Consider the following 20,068-nt stretch of genomic DNA (forward strand, 5'->3'; position numbering starts at 1 on the left):
ATATAAATCAATTTCCTTCCTTTGTGAAAGTAATGATGAATAAATTGATTCAAAAATAACAATATTAAAAGATTCCTGAAAATTTACATTAAAAAAATTTGGTTATTTCCCATATTTACCTCCAATTTTTACCAAAATTTTTGAGAAAATGTTAAACATAGTAATTTAAATTATTTCACACACAAAATTTTTATTTGAATTTGGTATATAAGAATCAAATAATGTGTTTTATTAATTAGTCAACACTTAATGTTGAAGTTCCATTAACTTTTACTCAGTTATTCGAATACCCAAATCGTTAGTAGAGCTTTTCCTTCAGCTCATTTTAATGAAAATTTTAAATTTCAAATCAAATTAACGGTCGCTTGATGAGCATCAATATTTTGATGTTGAAATTAAATAAATTATTTGACTTAATCATTGCGTGACAACTCAACCTGTTTTTTTTGTTGGTTTCTCGACTTTAATTTCTTTTGGTTTCATTTGAATTTTTAATTTTGATTGGTTGCCATTTCCTTCATTACCAGTACTTTTTTGAACTCTCTCTATAGTAATCTCCTTTTTTGGTGCCGCACTCACATTGCTTTCATTTCGATTTGTTGCTTGGTTATCATCTTTATTATCATTATTTTCAGACATAACAATAGAAATCGATATACGCTTCGTTTGATTTTCGCCTGCATTTTGCCTTTGCGAATTATTTTTCTTTTTCTGCCGATTAATGTTTTCCATTTTATTCTTTAAGTTTTGAACTTCAGATGATATCTTCTTCAATGAAAAGTCTAATTGCCTCTTTCGTTGGTTGTGTCGTTCTCTTTCGGACGTGCTCTTTGAGGAGTACATTTTGGCAATACCGTTCATCAAATCAGGAACTTTGTATAAATCAAAGATTTCCTCATTTTCAAAGATTTGCTTAATTTCTTCATCGGATAATTCATTAGGATTAAGAAAGTTTGCAAGATATGAGTACTTTTTGCCTTTGCTTATAAGAACTTTGCAAATAAATTTGAAAAATTGATGTTGATCTTTAATTTTGCATTCCTCTTGTTTGAAAATCTTATCCAATATTCCTGGAGGAAGAGATGCAAACAGATCAATGTTAATTAACTCGTTTATGTGTTTAACCAATATTGATAGATATTGATTAATTGATAAATTTTTTGCAACACAATCTATTGTTTTGCTTAAAGCGTATTTTGGTTCGCCTAAAGATTGCTCAAAGTTCTCAATTTTCTCCAAAAGTGATTCAGCTTTCCATTCTTCAGCGAGTGATCTTAAATCGTTTAAGTTTTCCTCATTGATATCTACTTTTTTTCCTTGCACAGCGGGCAAAAATAATTTGAAAGATTCAATTGGAGTTGAAGCGTCGATAACCATTTGTCCATTTTTTATTGAATTTGGGTCGTAGTACTGTGAAAACACCAGTGAGTTCTTTGCGAATTCTTGTGGATCGATTACCAAACTTTCTCCGTTATATATTATGGTGTATTTCTGATCTGACATAGAATGGCACTTTTTTGAGAACCGTTTATCACTTTTTCTTACGCCGACGGTTATTATTGTTGAAGCAACGTCTCTCTCAAACAGACGGTTTTATGGAAAAATTGAATAAAAAGGGTTTGGTAAATGGTCGGTTTTTCACAAAATTTCTGAAGACGTATTTTGGAACAAAAATGTTTCACCACGTGTTTGTAAAGCAAGCAGGAGATCTACAAGCTGTAGATTCAGGCGGAACTTCCGATCCATACGTTATTGTTCAAGCTGTAATGGGATCACGCATATATGTTATTGGAAAAACCCCAGTTATCAAGAAAAATCTGTATCCAGTATGGGATGATGAAATGAAGAAACCATTTAAAATACCATCATTTAGAGCAGAGAAATTTGTTTTTATAGTTATGGATAATAACGTTATCTTAAAAGATGAATTTCTTTCAAGCTGTACATTCGTCCCTGGAGTTAACCCAACTGATACTGACATCGATTTCCCATTAACGAAAGGTTACTTACGTGTTCATGTCAAACTTAATGTTGAAAGGTTTAGGATCAATGAAATGAAAAAGCCAGAAGGTTGTATCTATGCAATTACCAACTTCCCAATGAACTTCTATGGTGTTTCTGAAAAGAAGGGTCTTACAACATATGATGATTGGGATCTTGTAACTACGAATGCATATCGTCTTCGATCTGATGCTGAAAGCGATAACATATATCACCCATTGTTATCCATTCCGAAAGGTGAAAGTAATGAAACACCACAATGCCTCATAATTGTCGATGGCGGTAAAGAAACAGCAGATGGGGGAGTATTCACAGCTGAGGACGAACCTGTTGTCATTTTGCATCGCGAGATTCCTGTCAATGATGTCAATACCCCCAGTCTATTTACTGCCGGATTTAATTTCCAATTTACGGATTCACAAGTTAAAGTTCAAACCGAAAACCGAATACTTCAAAGTGACTTTGAAGACGACGAAAGGTTCATAGCAACTGTAGCTAACAACAAGTTTTTCCATTTACGCAAATTTTTCAAACCCGGTCAATTAGCCAAATTACCCATAAAATCGTTCAGCGTTGTGACGAAGTTCATCTGTCGCATTGACCTTATCGGAATCACCGAAAACTTCAAATACGCTTTCCCCAACTTCATGTCGACCGTTAATCCCAAATCAATGCGACCGTTAGCGGGTCTTCGAATGTTACGATGGGGCGGAAACTTAAGCATTATACTTAACTCATCGAAGTGGTCTCAAAGTGTCAAGTACTTCGTGATGGTAATCCATAATAGGCATACGATTATGACGCCCGAAATGAGAGTTCATATTGTGTCAAAAGATTCAGCATCTGGTGAAGCACATGAATACTTCTGTTCGCCTGACCCACCGAAAGGTAATGGCGACGCTTTCATCGTAGGCGTTTTCGTCAAGGCGCAACCATTGCATTTTTATCCAGTGTGGCAATACTTCGAAGAATTCCCATTCGTTATGCCTGCAGTCATTAAGGAAGCAAGAAAGTATGTGAAACATAACGCAGATAAGATGATCGATACAAGTGGTGGACAAATTAATTTCGTCAACTAAAAAAAATTATTAAAAAAATTTTTAATACAATAACGGTCGTCGCCGAGTCATCGGCACTCAGAATTTTATTGAAAAAGTTTTTGTTAGCATTCAAAACTTTTGAATTCAAATTGGACACGAAATTACAAATAAAAATATCTTGATAAAAATTAGGAGCTGAAGCATAATATTCACATTATGAACTATATTGCTCACTTCACCAGGATATATAATATAATTGTCTTTTGTAAAAATTATTCAACATATGTTTCTGAATTGAAGTTCCTGATGTAATGACATTAAATTCAATTTATTTTCTATTTTTATCAAAATTACAATAATTGCATTTCTTTCTTAAAATGCATTATTTTAATGAATAACTTTATTCAATGATCAAAATTCTTTTGATTTTTATTATTCAGAGTATACGATAATTTCATTTAAATCTTTTTTTCATGGTTTTGTGATTTTTAAAAATGTTTTTCAATTCACATGTCACATCATAATATTGAAATTTGTTGTTGTTTAAATGGAAATTTTCTCTAAAATGTACGAAAGAATTTTGATAAAACCTTTATAAATACAAAATATTGATTATATTCTATTTAATAGTACTTCAAATTTTATAATACCATTGTGGAATTTTTTGTAACAAATCGAAATAATATCATATGAAAAAAAATTAAACATGGTGGAAAATTTCATATAAAAACAATTCCATTCTAACTTTAATATTATTTGATAATTAATGAACCAAAATATTCAATTATAATAAAAATATTTCAATATTTTGAGAATTTCGAAAAAATCATTAAATTTGCGATTTCAAATTTTTTTAAAATAAAATACAAAATTATATTTATTAAGGTACCTCTGTAACATATAAAAAAATTGGCTTGATTTTATTAAGGATAAAGTTCATTTTTTGGGAGTTTTTTTTCGCTTACACTACCATATTTTACCCGATAACAAATCAGTTTTATCATTTAAAACTATCACATCATTTAAAACTATCACAGTGTGTAGAAGAAAACATATCAATATGCAAACGATTAAAAAGGAAACTAGTCAATTATTAACAGAACAGTCAATTCAAAATAAACGGCCGTGTCAAAATATGAAATAATAAAAGTGACAAAAGCTGATGAATACAGCTCAGCAACCAATGCCTCCAGAACAACAGCCTGAAGATTTCATGCAACCAAGCGAAATGACAAATTTACAAAAAGGACCAATGGGGCCACTTGTTGATGCTGTCAATACTAAACAACCAATTCTTGTACAACTCAGAAGTAATAGGAAACTTTATGGTATTCCAAAAGCAATAGATAGACATTGGAATATGATTTTAGAATCAGTACTGGAAATGTGGTCTCCAAACGTAAAAGATGGAAAGCCTGTAAAAATTGAATCGCGTAAAATTGACCGTCTTTTCCTTAGAGGAGATAATGTAATATCTGTTTACCCAAACCCAACAAAAGGTCCGGAAGATATGAATCAACAATAAATTCTTATTAAATCAAAATTTATTCATCTTCAAGTGTTTTAAGCTGTTCTTCAATTAATTGTACAAGATATGGTGTACGGTCATAAGTACATAAATTGAGTTGTTTGCCAAGTTCTCTGCGATTTAATTCTATTTCGGGATGTTGAGATTCGTATTTAAGAACACTTGGAGCAAACTTGAAACCTGCTGATTGTAAGAATTCAAGAACCAAAAGATATTGAAGTTCTTTATCTCCATCAACTGGAATGCTTGGAAATGCTTGAAGTTCTGGTTGTGTTTCATCAAGAATATGACGAGCTGCTATTTTGGCTAATTCTTGAGCTTCACCAAGCACCTTCTCCTTAATTCCTTTTTTCTCTACAAGCTCTTCGAGTTCATGTACAACTTCTTGTTGTGCATCATTGACAAACTGATCCATCCAAGACATTTTTTTCTCTAATAATTATTAACGTCCTTTAATTGAATGATTTACAAATTCAAAAAGAATTCTCTAAAATTAAACCTGTATATAAACTCGTACAGTATGTGTAGGAACTCTAACTTATACCACAAGATCATTGCTTTTCTATAGCCATTTATTTGTAAGACAACACATTTTGATCATCGATATCATCAACACATCCTAATCAACAAAATTAGTACAAAGCCTCAGATACAAAAATAATCACACTAGAAAACTATTTTTAAGGATTTAAAAAAGCTTTGGGAAAACATTGTACAAAAGAATAATCAAAAATTTTGGCAAATGGCAGTCGAAAGTGATAGTCACTTGCGGTTCTGCTTCAGAGCCTTGTTTATGGATACATGTGGAGTTTCAATGAAGCATCGCTGAAGCTCATAGCCGTTGTATCCGAATGGCGGACCAAACCGCAAAAGTGCCGTTATTCAATTTGACGAACGTTAAAAAAATTATTTCAAAACAAAAACAATAACATTTATAAAACAAAATTTAGTTTCGCTAGTGAGCGAAATTCTATTGGTGGCAATCTTGGATGTATTATATTTAATTGTGGGTTTTGGAAATGTATTGGCGCATTAATTTGTTGTTTTGATTTTATCTTCGCTTGTGACATCATATGTCTTTTATTAAATTCGATTACTCTCTGTGCAGCCATTTTTCTTGTATCAGAATTGTTGTCTGGTTGCTTATCTGTTTTTTGATTATTTAATGAGAAAGGAATTACATAATTATTAACCTTCTGTACCCCAATAGATGTATATGATAGGTTTTCTTTCATATAAGGCTTTGATTGTTTGTATTTTTGAGAATTTTTGGCTTCTGTCGCAAAAAGTGCAAACGGTTTTGATCGGTCTGTTTTCTCCCATATCAAATCCTGTTGATGCAGAAATTGGAATGCCGGCGATTTCAACGCCTCGTCTGCTGTTATCCTGTCATTTGGGTCGTATACGAGTAATTTCTCTATGAGGTCAATGATTGGCTGACTAACATTTGGGAGTAAATCCCGAAATGATTGTTTCTGCTTTTGTGGAAATGCCATACTAACATTATTACTTTGGATTTTAGCAAGAAGACTCTTAGATGGAGTACCTAAGATTGCGTGGATTTTGTTTAATTGATCCAGCTGATGCTTTCCTGGAAATAATGGCTTTCCTGTAAGAACTTCATATAATACACAGCCAATGGCCCATACATCTACAGCAGGTCCGTAAATCCCTGATGTAAGAATACATTCAGGAGCTCTGTACCATCGAGTTGCTACATAATCTGTGAATCTGACTTTGTTAGCAATAGAACTCACTGAACCAAAATCAGTAAGCTTTAGCTCTAATGTCTGTGAATTGATTAAGCAGTTCTCTGGCTTGACATCACGATGAAATATTCCGCGAGAATGAACATATGATATTGCTTTTGTAAGTTGGTAAGTTATTAAAAGCGCATCGAATTCTGGAATCGGTGCTTTTGCTTTGGAAATGTATTCGTATAAATTCATTTCCATGAGTTCTAAAATGAGTGCAACATGTCCACTTTGTGAGTCATACATTAAAGAACGTAAGTTGATAATATTTGGATGTTTCGAAAGTGTGCGAAGTGCAGCGACTTCGGTGAGTTGTTTAACATCTTCAAAAGATCGATAGCGTTTCTTTAATCTTTTTTCTGCATAGAATTGTTGATCCTTCAATGACTTGACCTTGTATACATCGGCAAATGAGCCTTCCCCGAGTTTTTGTATGATACGAAACTCATTTAAGGATTGCCCATCTATCATATGCGAGGATGAAAAAACGTTTTTTCCTTTTCTATGGGACGTACAGAAAAGTTAAACTTTTTGAATTGGGATTTTATATTAACGGTCTTTCGATAGGTGCAGAATGGATTTTTCAACATTTGTACATCATTAAATTTTTATACTGTATGAAATCAAATGCATGAAGTTAACTTAATTATTTTGAGAATCATTTAAAGTATAAATAATGAACAAATTTAAAAAGACTATTTCTCAAAATTCAAATCTTCAGAGTGAATTTTAAAAAAGATGTTATAAAACATGAAAGTCAAAACAAACATAAATACTAATAAGTGTTCTCTATTCATTTCAATAGAATTCTTTGTTATTTAAATTATACATCATGACTCATTATATTTAAAAGAATTAATTAATATTTCTATTTTTATTATTATTGAAAATATTTAACAGCAATCAAACATATAATCGTATCCGTCGAAATCCATGTCCATGATATTTTCATCAATAGGATATGCAAATGAATCTTCTTCAAAAATTGATTCATTATTAATATTTTGCTCTGCGTGTATATCTTCTTGAATTTGTTGTGAGACATTTAAAGGATTTGGCGAAGGCGCTTTCGCTGATTGCATGTTATAATTTTGTATTTGATTAATTTGATAGTTTGGAAATTGAAATTGATTTTGCAAAACGTTATTCGACAAATAAATTTCATTAAATCTACGTAAACAAGTAAATCTGTTACGTATGCTGATTGATGTTCTTCCTGGAAAGAACTGTTCCATCAACTTCCATTTGGGTCCAATTTGTTGATACTTAATCCTTAACAAATTATCTTCTTCTAAAGTCCATTTACTCTTATTAACTGTTTCTTTTAGGTGATTGACCCATCTTTCACGGCATTGGCGAATTGACCTGTTTGGCATTTCTGAAGCAATTTGTCTCCAGGCATTTTCGCCATACTTTTGAACTAGAGACGAAAGTGTTTCGTCTTCTTTTTGACTAAAGTGCATTTTTTTATTCTGCAATTTGCTCGTAGAAGTCATTCTTGAATAAAAATGAAGTGACAAAAGGACGGTTTTCCTCTTATTGAAATTCAGAATGTATTGAAAACCACACAAAAGATTAGCTGGACGACTTTTTGTGCAGATTTCAAAATTCCGAACTTTACTAAATATTTTGTGAACTTTATTCTCCATCGTAATTTTTATTGCTTCAATTTCCTTGACAAATAAGGAATATTAATCTTAATATAATATCAAAACGAATGACACCTAAGCATTAAATACCTTTGCCTATGATATGGTTAATTTATTTAGTCATCTTTGGGATTTATCCGCTACTGAATGTTTGGGGAATTTTCAATGCATTTTTGAATACCATACAAAAAGTCGTCCAGCTAATCTTTTGTGTGGTTTTCAATACGTTCTGAATTTCTATCAATTAATTGAATGGGGTAGATGCTCATTTAATGACAAGAAAAATATGATGAAACTCATTAAATATAAAATAAAAATTCGCTTGCACGAACGAATACCTATGTAAATTAAAATTAATATCAGATTTATATAATTAAAGTAGAATATATAAATTATAATCATAAATTGCACATTAATGCAAAAATTCAAAACCACCGAAATATTTAACTTGAAAGAATCAATCAGGTTATATAGTGAAACAAAATTTAATATACATTTTAAAAAACTGGATATTGATAAAATTCATCTTTCATTACATGTCATATTCATTTACATTTAGATATTGTTCATAATACAAATACATGAACAGTGTATATAGATAATTACAAAAAGTTTTAAATTAATAATTGATATTATACATTATGACAACAGTCAAGAATCAAAGAAAAATATGATTCATACCATAAGTGAATGCGATATATGTTGAGTGTAATATATGGTGTTGGTTCATATCTATAAATTATTATGTAAATGTTGGTGCAAGTAAAATTAATGGTGTATAATAAGTAATGATATGATTTTGATACAGTGTTACAATGAAATTATATAGAAAATTACGTGTTCACATCTTTTTAAAATTACGTTAATATTATTCAGTGAAGCGAATGTTCTTGATGATATTTTTGATAATTGCAATTTTATGTCATTTAATTGAATTATTTAACGTCTGAACTAACTGAATCATCGTGTTGATTTCTTATTTAATTATTTCACTGATTTATGAAACCCGTTTTAGATGACACATTCCAAAGAAAACTTTTGATATCAAAATATTCAAAATTAAATTTTTAGTTATTGAATCGTGTTTTTTTTCAATTAATTATTCTTTTCAGTGTAAAATTATTGTCATATAAAAAGAGAATTGAGTGTAATTGTAAAAATCCTCAATTCATGCGCAAATAAATTACCATTCATTAAGAAATTCCAATCCAAAGTCCATAGCATAATCCTCGTCTTCTAATTGTGTGGAGAATTCTGGTGATTCCTCTTCAACGAAATATTTAGGTATATTTTGTGTTTCGTTCATTGTAATTTGTTCTTTTATATTTTCTTGTTGAGTATTATATATATCATTTGGATTTGATAATGAAACTCTTTGTAATTGATTCAAATTTGGTTGATTTATGTTATTTTCTGACTGCGTTTGTGATGGTTGTATATAATTGTTATTTTGGGAATATATTTCATTAAACCTCCGAAGGCAACTAAATCTATTGCGAATATTAATCGATGTTCGACCTGGAAAATATTTCTCCATTAATTTCCATTTAGGACCAATTTCTTTATATTTTATCCTTAAAAATTCATCTTCTTCTGGACTCCACTTTCTTTTTACGGGAATTACTTTCAAGTGATATTGCCATCTTTCACGACATTGGCGTACCGAACGATTTGGCATTCCAGATGCAATTAGACCCCATTCATTTTCCCCGTATTTTTGAACAAGAAATTTAAGTGTCTCATCTTTTTCGCGTGTAAAATGTATTCTTTTGAGTTGTAATTTATCCTGAATTGTCATTCTTGGTGCAAAATGATGTGAATTTTATAACCGTTGTTTTTTTCAATGAGTTTCTAAAGGTATTCAATGTGTATTGAATTCTTCACAAATGATTAGCTGGGAAACTTTTTCTGTGCCATTCAAAAGTCGGATTCTTCCCAATTTCAGGCGGCCAACTAAAGCTGAAACAATAAATTTTCAAATGTTATTTTCTGAATTAAAATGTGTTAAAAAAAATTCATAAGCAAAACAACTATAAGAATAAGTAAAAGTCATGATATCAAATTTTAACTTCAAATGAGCTGATCAGCTCTATAAAACAAAACAAAATAAAAAAGTAATCAAAAACCAAAGCGCCTTTTAAGTTCCTTTTCAAACACAACACTTTCTACCAAAAAACTTTATATGTTTGGTGATTTTTAATAATTATTTATTTTTTTAAATCATCGAATTTCTTTTATTAGAAGGCACTATCTTTAAGGAAAAATTTTTAAAATTCAAAACATCAGATTGTTTGACTTTTTCTGAAATTTTCTTCATGAAAAAATGTTTAATAAATGATTTCATAGAAGGTAACCAGCACTTTAATTTTTATTCCACAAAACAAGAAAATCATTTTTTTTTTTCAATTCAAATAAAATTTTAAATAATTTTTTAAATTTAAAACAATAGTTATTAAATCTCACATTTTTTTTTAAAACACCACCAAAACCATCTATCCTGTGTGACAACTACAACTCTTGAGAGTATGGAATTTTTTTTTTCAACAAATTTAACAAAAAGAAAAATAGCCATAAACGTCCTCCCAAATTTGAAAATAATTTTAACGAATTTTAATCAAAATTTTGAGGGGTGTAATAAACTGTTTGTTTACATTTATTTATGAAACAAAAATGGATTTATATTACAGACGCAAATGATATAGCTCATGCAAAACCTGCCAACAATTTTTTACGAATGAAAGCAAATGAAATATTAAAAACAATGGGATTTGACAATAACAAATACATATTGAAAATTAAAACGCCATTATATTCGAAAGAGATTTCACCAAAAGCACGAGTTCTTAAAAGGTATCCAAATTTATTATTAACAAATAAGCCAGATCAATATGATCATCCAGCGTTCTCACTTTCTATAGAACCGATTACTAAAAAACGAATTGTATCTTTGTTCGTTGATGTCAAAACCACGAATCAAATAGAAATTCCATCTTTTTGTGTCGATATAAATCTTACTGAAAATAAATCTGGTCAAGAATTACTCCAAAAAATGGACGAATCATTCCAACTTCCTCACACAGATGGTTTTTGTTCATCTATTAATCCAACTGATAGTATACAAAGCATATATAAACATTCCAAGAAGAACAAATTAACTTTTAAATGCACACTTACCACTGAATCTCTTCATATTATTGCCCAGCGTCAAAACATAATCAATGAAATCATTAAAACAGAATCCAATTATGTATCAAATTTATCTGTCATATTAAATTATTGGCAACCCAAGATCAAGAACTCGAAAATTTTCACGGACATTGACATCAACAAGATCTTCAAAGGCATTCCAGCCATATATAAATGTCATTTCTTATTTTTAGAGAATTTACGCAATCAAATCATCTCATACAGTACCATTGTTTCTGATGCTTTTTTAGAATTTTCTGATTATTTCAAAGTTTCTTTACCATACATCTCCAACTATCCCAACATGATTCAATTGTTAACGCCTAAGATGAATAATCGAACACTTTTATTTCTTGATAAAGACGGGAATCAATTTTCATCATTTCTCATATTACCAGTTCAACGCATGCCACAATACTTATTATTTCTCCGGCAATTAATAAAATATACTCCTAGTTCTCATCCAGATTCATCACGTCTAAAATTAGCGTTAAATAAAATCGAAAAAGTTACGTTCGAAATGGATAAAGCATCGAAAAATGCGCAAAAGATTAATGACGTATTAATATTACAACAAAAGTTAACAAAACATATTCAACTTGTCGAAGCTTCACGTTATATTAAAAGGATTATTAATGTGAAATATAAAAATCGGAATTATAAATTTTATTTATTTAATGACTTAATTACTATAAATCAATTCGATAAGAAAACAGAAACAATTTTATATTATCAAAAAATTATAAATTTTAAATATTTCCCTTCCTTTAATTCTTTGTCATTTTTCGATAAAAATAAATTACGAAAAATACAATTCGAAAGTTCAAGTGATTATTCATTAATTATTACACAAATAGAACAAATTCGAAAAGAATTATATCAACGAATTAATGAAATTGACATTGATAATATGTTTATATGGAGTAATCCAACATTATTAAAGAAATTACCATTAGCAATTGAATCACGCTCACTTACATATGAAAACATATTTTATTATTTTACTAATTGTAATTTAATCATTTTAGATCCATATAAATTATCCTTAAATTTAATACATTTAAAACAACAACGTTTTGGTTATTCTTTATGTAATAATAAGAATTTATTTTATTTAATTGGAGGTGTTAATAATCATAAAGAATATTTTAATGATATTATTGAGTTTAATTGTAATACGAAACAATTTATTAAAATTAATACAATAAATTCCGAAATATTTGAACCTCGTTGTGAACATACATCGATTATATATTCAAATAAAATTTATATTTTTGGAGGAAGAAACAAAGAGAAATATTTTAATACAATAATATGTTTTTCTTTATTAGAAAATAAATTTTATGAAATCGATGTTAAAAATCAAACATTACCGAATCAAAGATCTTTACATTCTGCGATATTAAAACAAAATTATATGTTAATTTATGGCGGACGGAATCATCGAATTGTATTTAATGACATTTGGTTATTTGATTTAATGAATTATAAATGGAATCAAATAACTTCGAATAATATCCCTAAAAGATTCGGTCATAACACTATAAATATTAATGATTATATAATAAACATCGGCGGTACTAACGATGGAATTAATGGAATTCCGATTCTAATATATAAATTAAATGGATATAATATCGAAAAGGTTCAACAATATGAATCGTTTGGTAATTTCCCGAATTTAATCATAAACTTTGGTATTTGTTCTGACATTGAGAACAAGTTAATCATGTTTCATGTTTCATCTTTTTTCATCATTACATTACCGAAAATTATCATAAACGAAATCGAAAGCATTAAAATTAATAATAAGAAACGAAGTGAAACAATTAAAGATATTAAAGCACATTACTTTAAAGATAATAATAATATGTTTAGTAAAGATACAACATCAACATTACATATGTATCGAACTACAAGACAAAACTCAACAATTAATAACTTTAATATGATTCGAGGAGAAGAAAATGTGAAAAATGATGACGATGAAGACGATGAAGAAAATTCGTTCCAATCTTCTTCTGAAACATTTAGCTCGGAACAAAGTAATAATTCGAGTAAAGACTTCAGAAGAAAGAAATCATTGGATATGATCCCAATTAAAGAGGATATTTATAAGAAGAAGCAAAGAAAATATACTTTGCAACCACTGAAAAGAGAAAACGGTGTAAAAAAAAGAAATATGAAACATAACATGAGAAATGCAAGCAGATTGAATTTTAGTGAGGAAGAACTACAAAATGAGGCAGACAGGGAAAAGGATAAATCAATTTTGGAATCATAAATTGTTGTTAAAAATAAAAATATAAATGCGAGCGAATTTTGTTTTTATTTGATATGAAACAGGGCGAAGTTTTGGTGGAACGAATAGAGAAAAAGTTGTAAATTAAAGACCCAACTATTCAAATTAGGCAATTCCACTGTGCGTTAAGTCTATCATGTTTACAATAAATTTAATTGACATCGACAATATTCAATAATCAAAAGATTTACAAAAAATTGTAATTTGATCAATCTTTTGAGATATCAAAAATTTTATTAATTTTATTTGTAAATTATGCTTATCTTTAGTGGATTAAGACAGTACATAACTCAGTTTTGTATGTTTTTGGTTGAAGCATTTTCTTAGGTTTACTCACATCGTTCCGTTTTTTTGAAGAAATCATTTTCAACGCACTCATAGAAAAAAAAAAGATTACTTGTTATTTGAGACATTTTTCAGTTTGTTATGGTCTTCTAAACCGAAATTTGAATACAGAAAAATTAAAAATTAAACCTATACAACCGTTGTGGAGAACAAAACGAGGCAAACTCAAATCGATGAAAAGATTAATTTTAAAAACTTGTTGAACATAACCTAATTCATATGAATGTATACACACACACGCACCTTAAAACCACATAAACTACTAGAATTTTATGGGGTTTCAAATATTTGTAATCTTTTTGTTTCGTTCGAACGAAGATTACCGCACAAAGTGTTGAAATAGTACTAAATTTTCAATGCACTGTCAAACCAGAAATCAAAAGTTTTGAAACTATTCAAAACGACTTTTTGAAAGAAAATTTCTTCATTTCACAAAATGAAGTGCAATGTTGTGTTTTTTGGAGATAAACGCGTTGGTAAATCATCATTGATCAGACGTTTCGTTGATGGCATTTTTGTGCAAAATCCTGTTCCAGTTATTGGTTCAAACATTCAAGATCATTCAATTGTTATAGACGATGAAAATGTTGAATATAAAATATTTGATCAATGTGGATCAGAAGAATTCCCAACTGTAAGAAAAATGAGGATAAAACAAGGAAATTGTTATCTCATAAATTATTCAATTGAAAACCAAACATCATTCGAGTCAGTCGAAGAATATTACAAATATATTATAGAAGTTGTAGGTAAAGATGTTCCAATCATAATATGTGCAAATAAATGCGATCTTGAGGAAGAGCGTGCTGTATCTAAATTAAGTGGTGAGGGCCTTGCCAAAAGATTGGGAGTGGAATGCATTGAGACATCAGCATTATCCAACATAAATGTTGATGATACATTTATTACCCTTGCCAGAATGGTTCGCAAATCATCAAAGTAAAGCAATGCAAACATCTTGTTTTTGAGAAAAAAACAATATGAGGAATGAGTGTTGATCATCGATGTTTTGACAATAAATATGTTTTCATAAAGCAAGTAACAAACTTTGTATTTATTTATAAAACAGGATTTTTGTGTTTCTGATGCAATTTTATGCCTTTGCCATGAATACCAACAATTTTTGCAAAAATGAATATTAGGTGATTTTAATTAAAATTTGGTGTTTTTCAATTTTAACATTTTGATTATTTGCCATATCTTATCTTGATTATTTCATTAATTAATGAAGTTGCTAATCATTCTTTTAAAGTTTTTCAAAAGAAAAAAAGATATCATTGTCACTTTTTATTTATGATTACGGTTTCATAAGATCTAACCTGAATGTCTTCATGCTTGATATCTTAAACAAAATATCAGATGACATTAAAAGTAAAAAGGCTGAATTACATATTGACAAAATTATAAATGAATATATGATTGAAATCATCGAAAAATGCAAACAATCTGAATTATTGAAAGATATAGTTCAGAAATTAAAACAACTACCAAATGAATTATCTTCTGAATATATTTTTAGGAGCTCTATTACTGTAACAATTCAAAGTTTTTTGGCTCAACATAATTTGGAAAAATTAGATGAGTTACTTATTAACTATCTAAATGAAAGCTACAACGCATTGACAAAATGCAAAGAAAGGTATGTGTTTAGTGTTGAATTAAAGGAATATGAAGATAAGTTATCTCGAGTTATTTCTATTCCAACCAAAGTCTCTTTATCAGACTTTGGCATTGGTATTATATTAGCCTTCCGTGGTAATTTCACCCATCTTATGCAATTTAAAATTCGTTCGAAATATTACGGGATTTTTAATGAAGACTATGATGATGAAGAAAATGCAGTAGACTGGATTTTAGATAAACTCAAGTTAACAGAAAGTACAAAAATATCCTTTGAATATGATTTTGGTGAAGGATATAAATTTAATGTAAAATTAATTGGACGCGAAAATGAATCAATTTCACCATACCCATACGTAAAAGACGGTAAAGGTCATGGGATATGGGAAGATAATTACCATTTCCTTCGAATGTATTATGAAGATCCAAATGCTTCAGTAGCCGATTACATTGGAGAAGACAAAGCTGTAAAGGATTTATACAATTTTAATCAGGAAGAATATAACCAGAATGAAATTAATGAATATATTTCCAACCTCTTCATGATTTGTCATAAAAATTGTAGATAAATTTTTTTTGAAATATTTTTTAGATGCTAAAAATATTATTCAATGAATAAAATGTTATAGTTAACTTACATTTAAAATATTTGAGCACAATTCATTAAATTGATTCAAAATTTGAAATTTTCCTTTATCCAATTATAAAATACATATAACTTTCTTTGAAAGTAATAATGAAAATAAATCATTTTTTAATCAAAAGAAATTATGAATCACACGAAGAAAGACAAGACACAAATATAAACTTCAGAATAACTTAATAAAGCTCATAAAATTTTTTGAACTGCGAAAATCAATACAATATAATCGTTAATCTTGAGAAATTTCTCCTCGACCATTTCTTTAATTCTTCATGGAAGTTAACATAAACAATGTTAATGTTAGCTTCCCTTATCAACCATATCCAGTTCAGAATGATTTTATGTCCAAAGTAATTGAGTCAATTGATACAGGGCAATATGCTCTCCTTGAGTCTCCGACTGGAACAGGAAAAACACTTTCGTTACTTTGTTCTGCCCTTTCATGGCGGCGTCAAAATAAAGCAGAAGTTCAAATTGTTTATGCATCTCGAACACATTCTCAACTTTCAAACGTAATGAAAGAACTTAAAAAGACAGTTTTCCGTCCTTCTGTTTCACACGTTGCTTCACGATCTATTTTATGCTTAAATGATTTTGTCAGAAATCGGGATGTTGGAGATCAAGCACGTTTTTGTTATCAAGTAAGAAAACTTCGAACATGTATCTATGCCAACGACCAACAAATTATTTCCGCTGCTGAAACTCTTTTAAACAGATGTCTAGACATTGAAGAATTCATAGCTGAATGTGATAATTTTCGAGTTTGTCCATATTTCACAGCCCAAATTAATTCCAAAAAAGCCGGATTAGTTCTCACACCATACACATATCTTGTAGATCCAATTGTTAGCAGTTACATGCCTATGGAATATATGAGTGGATCTATTCTTATTCTTGACGAAGCCCATAACTTCCCAGATCAATGTTCCAACAGCATGTCTTTTGATCTTCCGTTTTATCTTGTTAGCAAAGCGCATGCTGCCCTAACTAAAATCCATAACGCGAACTTTGCTGTAGCCCAAAGTCAGACTACTATTGATTTTTTTAAAGTTGGGGTTGCTCGTGCAGCAATGGAACGCCTTTATCGCACACTTCTTTCACTCGAAAGCGACAGCGAATTTTCACAAATCATTTCATTGAAACAAACCGAAAACAATTTCCAAGCTTTACAAAAGGACGTTAATTTTCTCTTTCAAATTTTTGACTCAGCAAAAATTGATGAAGTCACCGGCACATCTATTCGTCTTACACTTGATGATGTTTTAGCTCAAGCTATTCCATTAGGTCTTGAAAATGACTCTACATATGCACTTGAACGTGTAATGCATTTTCTTCAAACCGTTTTTCATAACAGTCAAATTAATCGGCAAGAGGATTATCAATACCTTAACAGCCTATATACTGTTTGCCTTACTAATCAGCCCGCTATTTCGCTTTTATGTTTTTCATCGAATCCAGGATTTATGCGAATTATCAATGAGAAAAAACCACGAACAGTTATTCTTACATCGGGAACACTTTCGCCAATGGACTCATTTGCGCAAGAGATTGATCCCTCCAACCAATTATTTCCGATACGTTTAGAGAATAATCATGTTGCTAATCCTAACCAAATATTTGTTGGAATTGTTGGCAAAGGCGTTGATAACAATCGATTTCATTTTGTTTATACCAATCGTAAGAGCGATAAACTCAAAAAAGATTGCGTCAAATCATTAGCCACCATTTATAACATTGTTCCATCAGGCGCGTTAACATTTTTCCCATCATTTTCTATGCTTGAGGAATACGCGCCACTTCTTCTTGAATCCAACCAAAGTAAAAAGCGGATTTTTATCGAACCACGAAACGCATCGAAGATGCAGTTAGTGTTTAATAACTTCCAACAAGCTGCTCCTAAAGGCGCTGCGTTGATGGCGGTGTGTCGCGGCAAGATGTCGGAAGGCTTAGACTTTGCCGACGATTTCGCGCGGTGCGTTTGCGTCGTCGGAATTCCGTTTCCAAATTACTCCGATTTCCACGTCGAGTTTAAGAGGGAATGGCTGGAGAGAAGGCAAGCGGGAAGCGGCAAGAAATGGTACATCGAATCCGCCATTCGAGCCGTGAACCAAGCTATAGGCCGCGCGATTCGGCATAAGGATGATTACGCGGCCATCCTATTAATGGATGAAAGGTATAACGGGTTCAAGAACTTAATATCGAAATGGATTCGTCCATCAATACATGTAATTGATAATTGGGAAAAACTAATTTCGGAATTACAAAATTTCTTTTTTGAGAAAGAGAATATTATTTACACTGAAAATAAAACGAAAGTGATGATGAGTAATAAAAATATTACAAAAAATAGTATTAAAAAATTGGATAAAAAAGAAGAAGAAAAAGAAATTGTTCCATTACATAAAAGAAAAGTAGACGATTCAAGGCCCGTTTCACTTCAAATGTCGCACTCAAAAGAATTCAAACAAAAACTGACACCGATAGATATGCAAAAAGGTCTCGCGTCACTTTTTACATTGTCAAAAACAGATTCACAACAAAACTTAAAACAAGATAAAAGCCAAGTGAAAATTAAACAAAATGATATCTTCGAGAAATTGGCTGAAAAGGCAAAATTTAAAGAAGAAAAAATTTGCGCTTTTTGTAATAAAAAAGAAGGTCAAATGAAGAAAATGAAATGTTCGCATTTTGTCTGTTTGGAATGTTTCGACTTTATGTCAAGTCTACAAATGAAATGTCCAAAATGTAAGAAATAAATAGAATTTGTTTGTAAATGTTTTTTTAAATCATATCAATTGATTTGTCAATATTAAGAAATTACTCATTCTGTTTCTGATTTATTTATTTATTTATTTATTTAGAATCAGTTTAACAATATCAAAAAGAAAAAAAAAATTATTTCATTAAATATTTATAAATTCATAAATTTACATTAACAACTTTCAAAAGAAAAAATATTTTTACTCTTTATCTTTCGCATCATCACTTTCACTATTCTTGTTTTCTTTTTCTTTCTCTTTGCCTTTTCCATCATCATTATCATCCTTCTTCATATACTTATCTCGTAATTCTTCTACATCAACAGTTTCATCTTCTAATTCAAGATCTCGAAGTCTGTCGTTCAGTTCTTCAATTTCATCAAGTAATCTGTTGATTCTTCCATTCATCTTTTTCTCTTTGCGTTGTTTCTTTTCTTTCGCTTCCTGAAGTGCTGTTTCTGTTTCTGTTTGCGAAAGAAGTGCAGATCGTTCATGTCGAACTTCTTGTGACTGTGGAATGGTGCATGGCTTCGTATTGTCAAACTCTTTCTTCGTTTTGTTGACTTTGGACCTCAAAAATGATTTTTTGGATGAAAGTTCTTGATATTTGGTTTCAAGATCTGTGGCTGTTTGATATTTGTTACTAACGACACATGACGCAAGCTGTTGCTTTTGGGTTTGTGCTTGCTCGTGCGCAAGGTCTATGGTCTTTTTGTTTCGTTGGATTTCAATCATTAAATAAGCTTTTTCTTTTTGAAGACCAAGAGCAACTGATGGGTGATGCACGGACTTGGCTTTTTGAAGCTCTGTTTCTGCATCACGAATTTCAACTTCAAGCTCTGAAAGACGTTTTTTACAATCTTGCTCAGTTTGGGATCCTTCTGCATCGGCATCAAGATAATTGGCTAAAGCATTACCATAGCCTTCACGTTCTTTAAGCGTCTCACTTGCTTCTTGATATTCACGTTCAACTTGTTGATACTCATTCTCAGCTCTTCGATATTCGGTAAGCGCTTTTTTATATTCATCAATTAGGTATTCTTTTTCATGTAGGCCATCACCTCCTCTCCAATAAAATTCTTTGTGCTGAGATTGTGATGGTGTTCTCTTTGCAAACGGAACCCTTGACATATGGACTAACGAACAATTCTATAAAATATTTTGTCCATACATTTGATCGGTACAAAAAGTCGAAAATAAACGGCCTATAAACTTCCTTTCCAAAAAACTCTATTCACTAC

The 20,068-nt window shown here is 30.3% G+C and overlaps 8 protein-coding genes across 8 annotated transcripts; 4 read left to right on the forward strand and 4 right to left on the reverse strand.

Moving 5' to 3' along the window:
* Window positions 1–432: 432 nt before the first annotated feature.
* On the reverse strand, window positions 433–1,503 carry GO595_003021 (uncharacterized protein; the record flags this gene model as incomplete). The annotated part of the gene is made up of 1 exon (XM_067915996.1): window positions 433–1,503. One exon carries the CDS (start codon window positions 1,501–1,503, stop codon window positions 433–435), a length of 1,071 nt encoding a protein of 356 aa, XP_067776822.1.
* Window positions 1,504–1,673: 170 nt separating this feature from the next.
* On the forward strand, window positions 1,674–3,080 carry GO595_003022 (C2 domain containing protein; the record flags this gene model as incomplete). Its single annotated transcript, XM_067915997.1, has 1 exon — window positions 1,674–3,080. One exon carries the CDS (start codon window positions 1,674–1,676, stop codon window positions 3,078–3,080), a length of 1,407 nt encoding a protein of 468 aa, XP_067776823.1.
* Window positions 3,081–4,203: 1,123 nt separating this feature from the next.
* Window positions 4,204–4,566, forward strand: GO595_003023 (small nuclear ribonucleoprotein sm d2; the record flags this gene model as incomplete). The annotated part of the gene is made up of 1 exon (XM_067915998.1): window positions 4,204–4,566. The coding sequence occupies one exon, from the start codon at window positions 4,204–4,206 to the stop codon at window positions 4,564–4,566; it is 363 nt and encodes a 120-aa protein (XP_067776824.1).
* Window positions 4,567–4,585: 19 nt separating this feature from the next.
* On the reverse strand, window positions 4,586–4,993 carry GO595_003024 (uncharacterized protein; the record flags this gene model as incomplete). Its single annotated transcript, XM_067915999.1, has 1 exon — window positions 4,586–4,993. One exon carries the CDS (start codon window positions 4,991–4,993, stop codon window positions 4,586–4,588), a length of 408 nt encoding a protein of 135 aa, XP_067776825.1.
* Window positions 4,994–5,501: 508 nt separating this feature from the next.
* On the reverse strand, window positions 5,502–6,794 carry GO595_003025 (CMGC family protein kinase; the record flags this gene model as incomplete). The annotated part of the gene is made up of 1 exon (XM_067916000.1): window positions 5,502–6,794. The coding sequence occupies one exon, from the start codon at window positions 6,792–6,794 to the stop codon at window positions 5,502–5,504; it is 1,293 nt and encodes a 430-aa protein (XP_067776826.1).
* Window positions 6,795–14,241: 7,447 nt separating this feature from the next.
* Window positions 14,242–14,748, forward strand: GO595_003026 (Ras-like protein; the record flags this gene model as incomplete). Its single annotated transcript, XM_067916002.1, has 1 exon — window positions 14,242–14,748. The coding sequence occupies one exon, from the start codon at window positions 14,242–14,244 to the stop codon at window positions 14,746–14,748; it is 507 nt and encodes a 168-aa protein (XP_067776827.1).
* Window positions 14,749–16,340: 1,592 nt separating this feature from the next.
* GO595_003027 (putative helicase) lies at window positions 16,341–18,824 on the forward strand (the record flags this gene model as incomplete). The annotated part of the gene is made up of 1 exon (XM_067916003.1): window positions 16,341–18,824. One exon carries the CDS (start codon window positions 16,341–16,343, stop codon window positions 18,822–18,824), a length of 2,484 nt encoding a protein of 827 aa, XP_067776828.1.
* A 204-nt stretch (window positions 18,825–19,028) lies between these two features.
* On the reverse strand, window positions 19,029–19,958 carry GO595_003028 (Psp-related protein; the record flags this gene model as incomplete). Its single annotated transcript, XM_067916004.1, has 1 exon — window positions 19,029–19,958. One exon carries the CDS (start codon window positions 19,956–19,958, stop codon window positions 19,029–19,031), a length of 930 nt encoding a protein of 309 aa, XP_067776829.1.
* Between the last annotated feature and the right edge of the window lie 110 nt (window positions 19,959–20,068).

Source organism: Histomonas meleagridis (assembly GCF_020186115.1).
Source record: "Histomonas meleagridis strain 2922-C6/04-10x chromosome Unknown contig_20, whole genome shotgun sequence".
Lineage (NCBI taxonomy): Eukaryota > Parabasalia > Tritrichomonadida > Dientamoebidae > Histomonas > Histomonas meleagridis.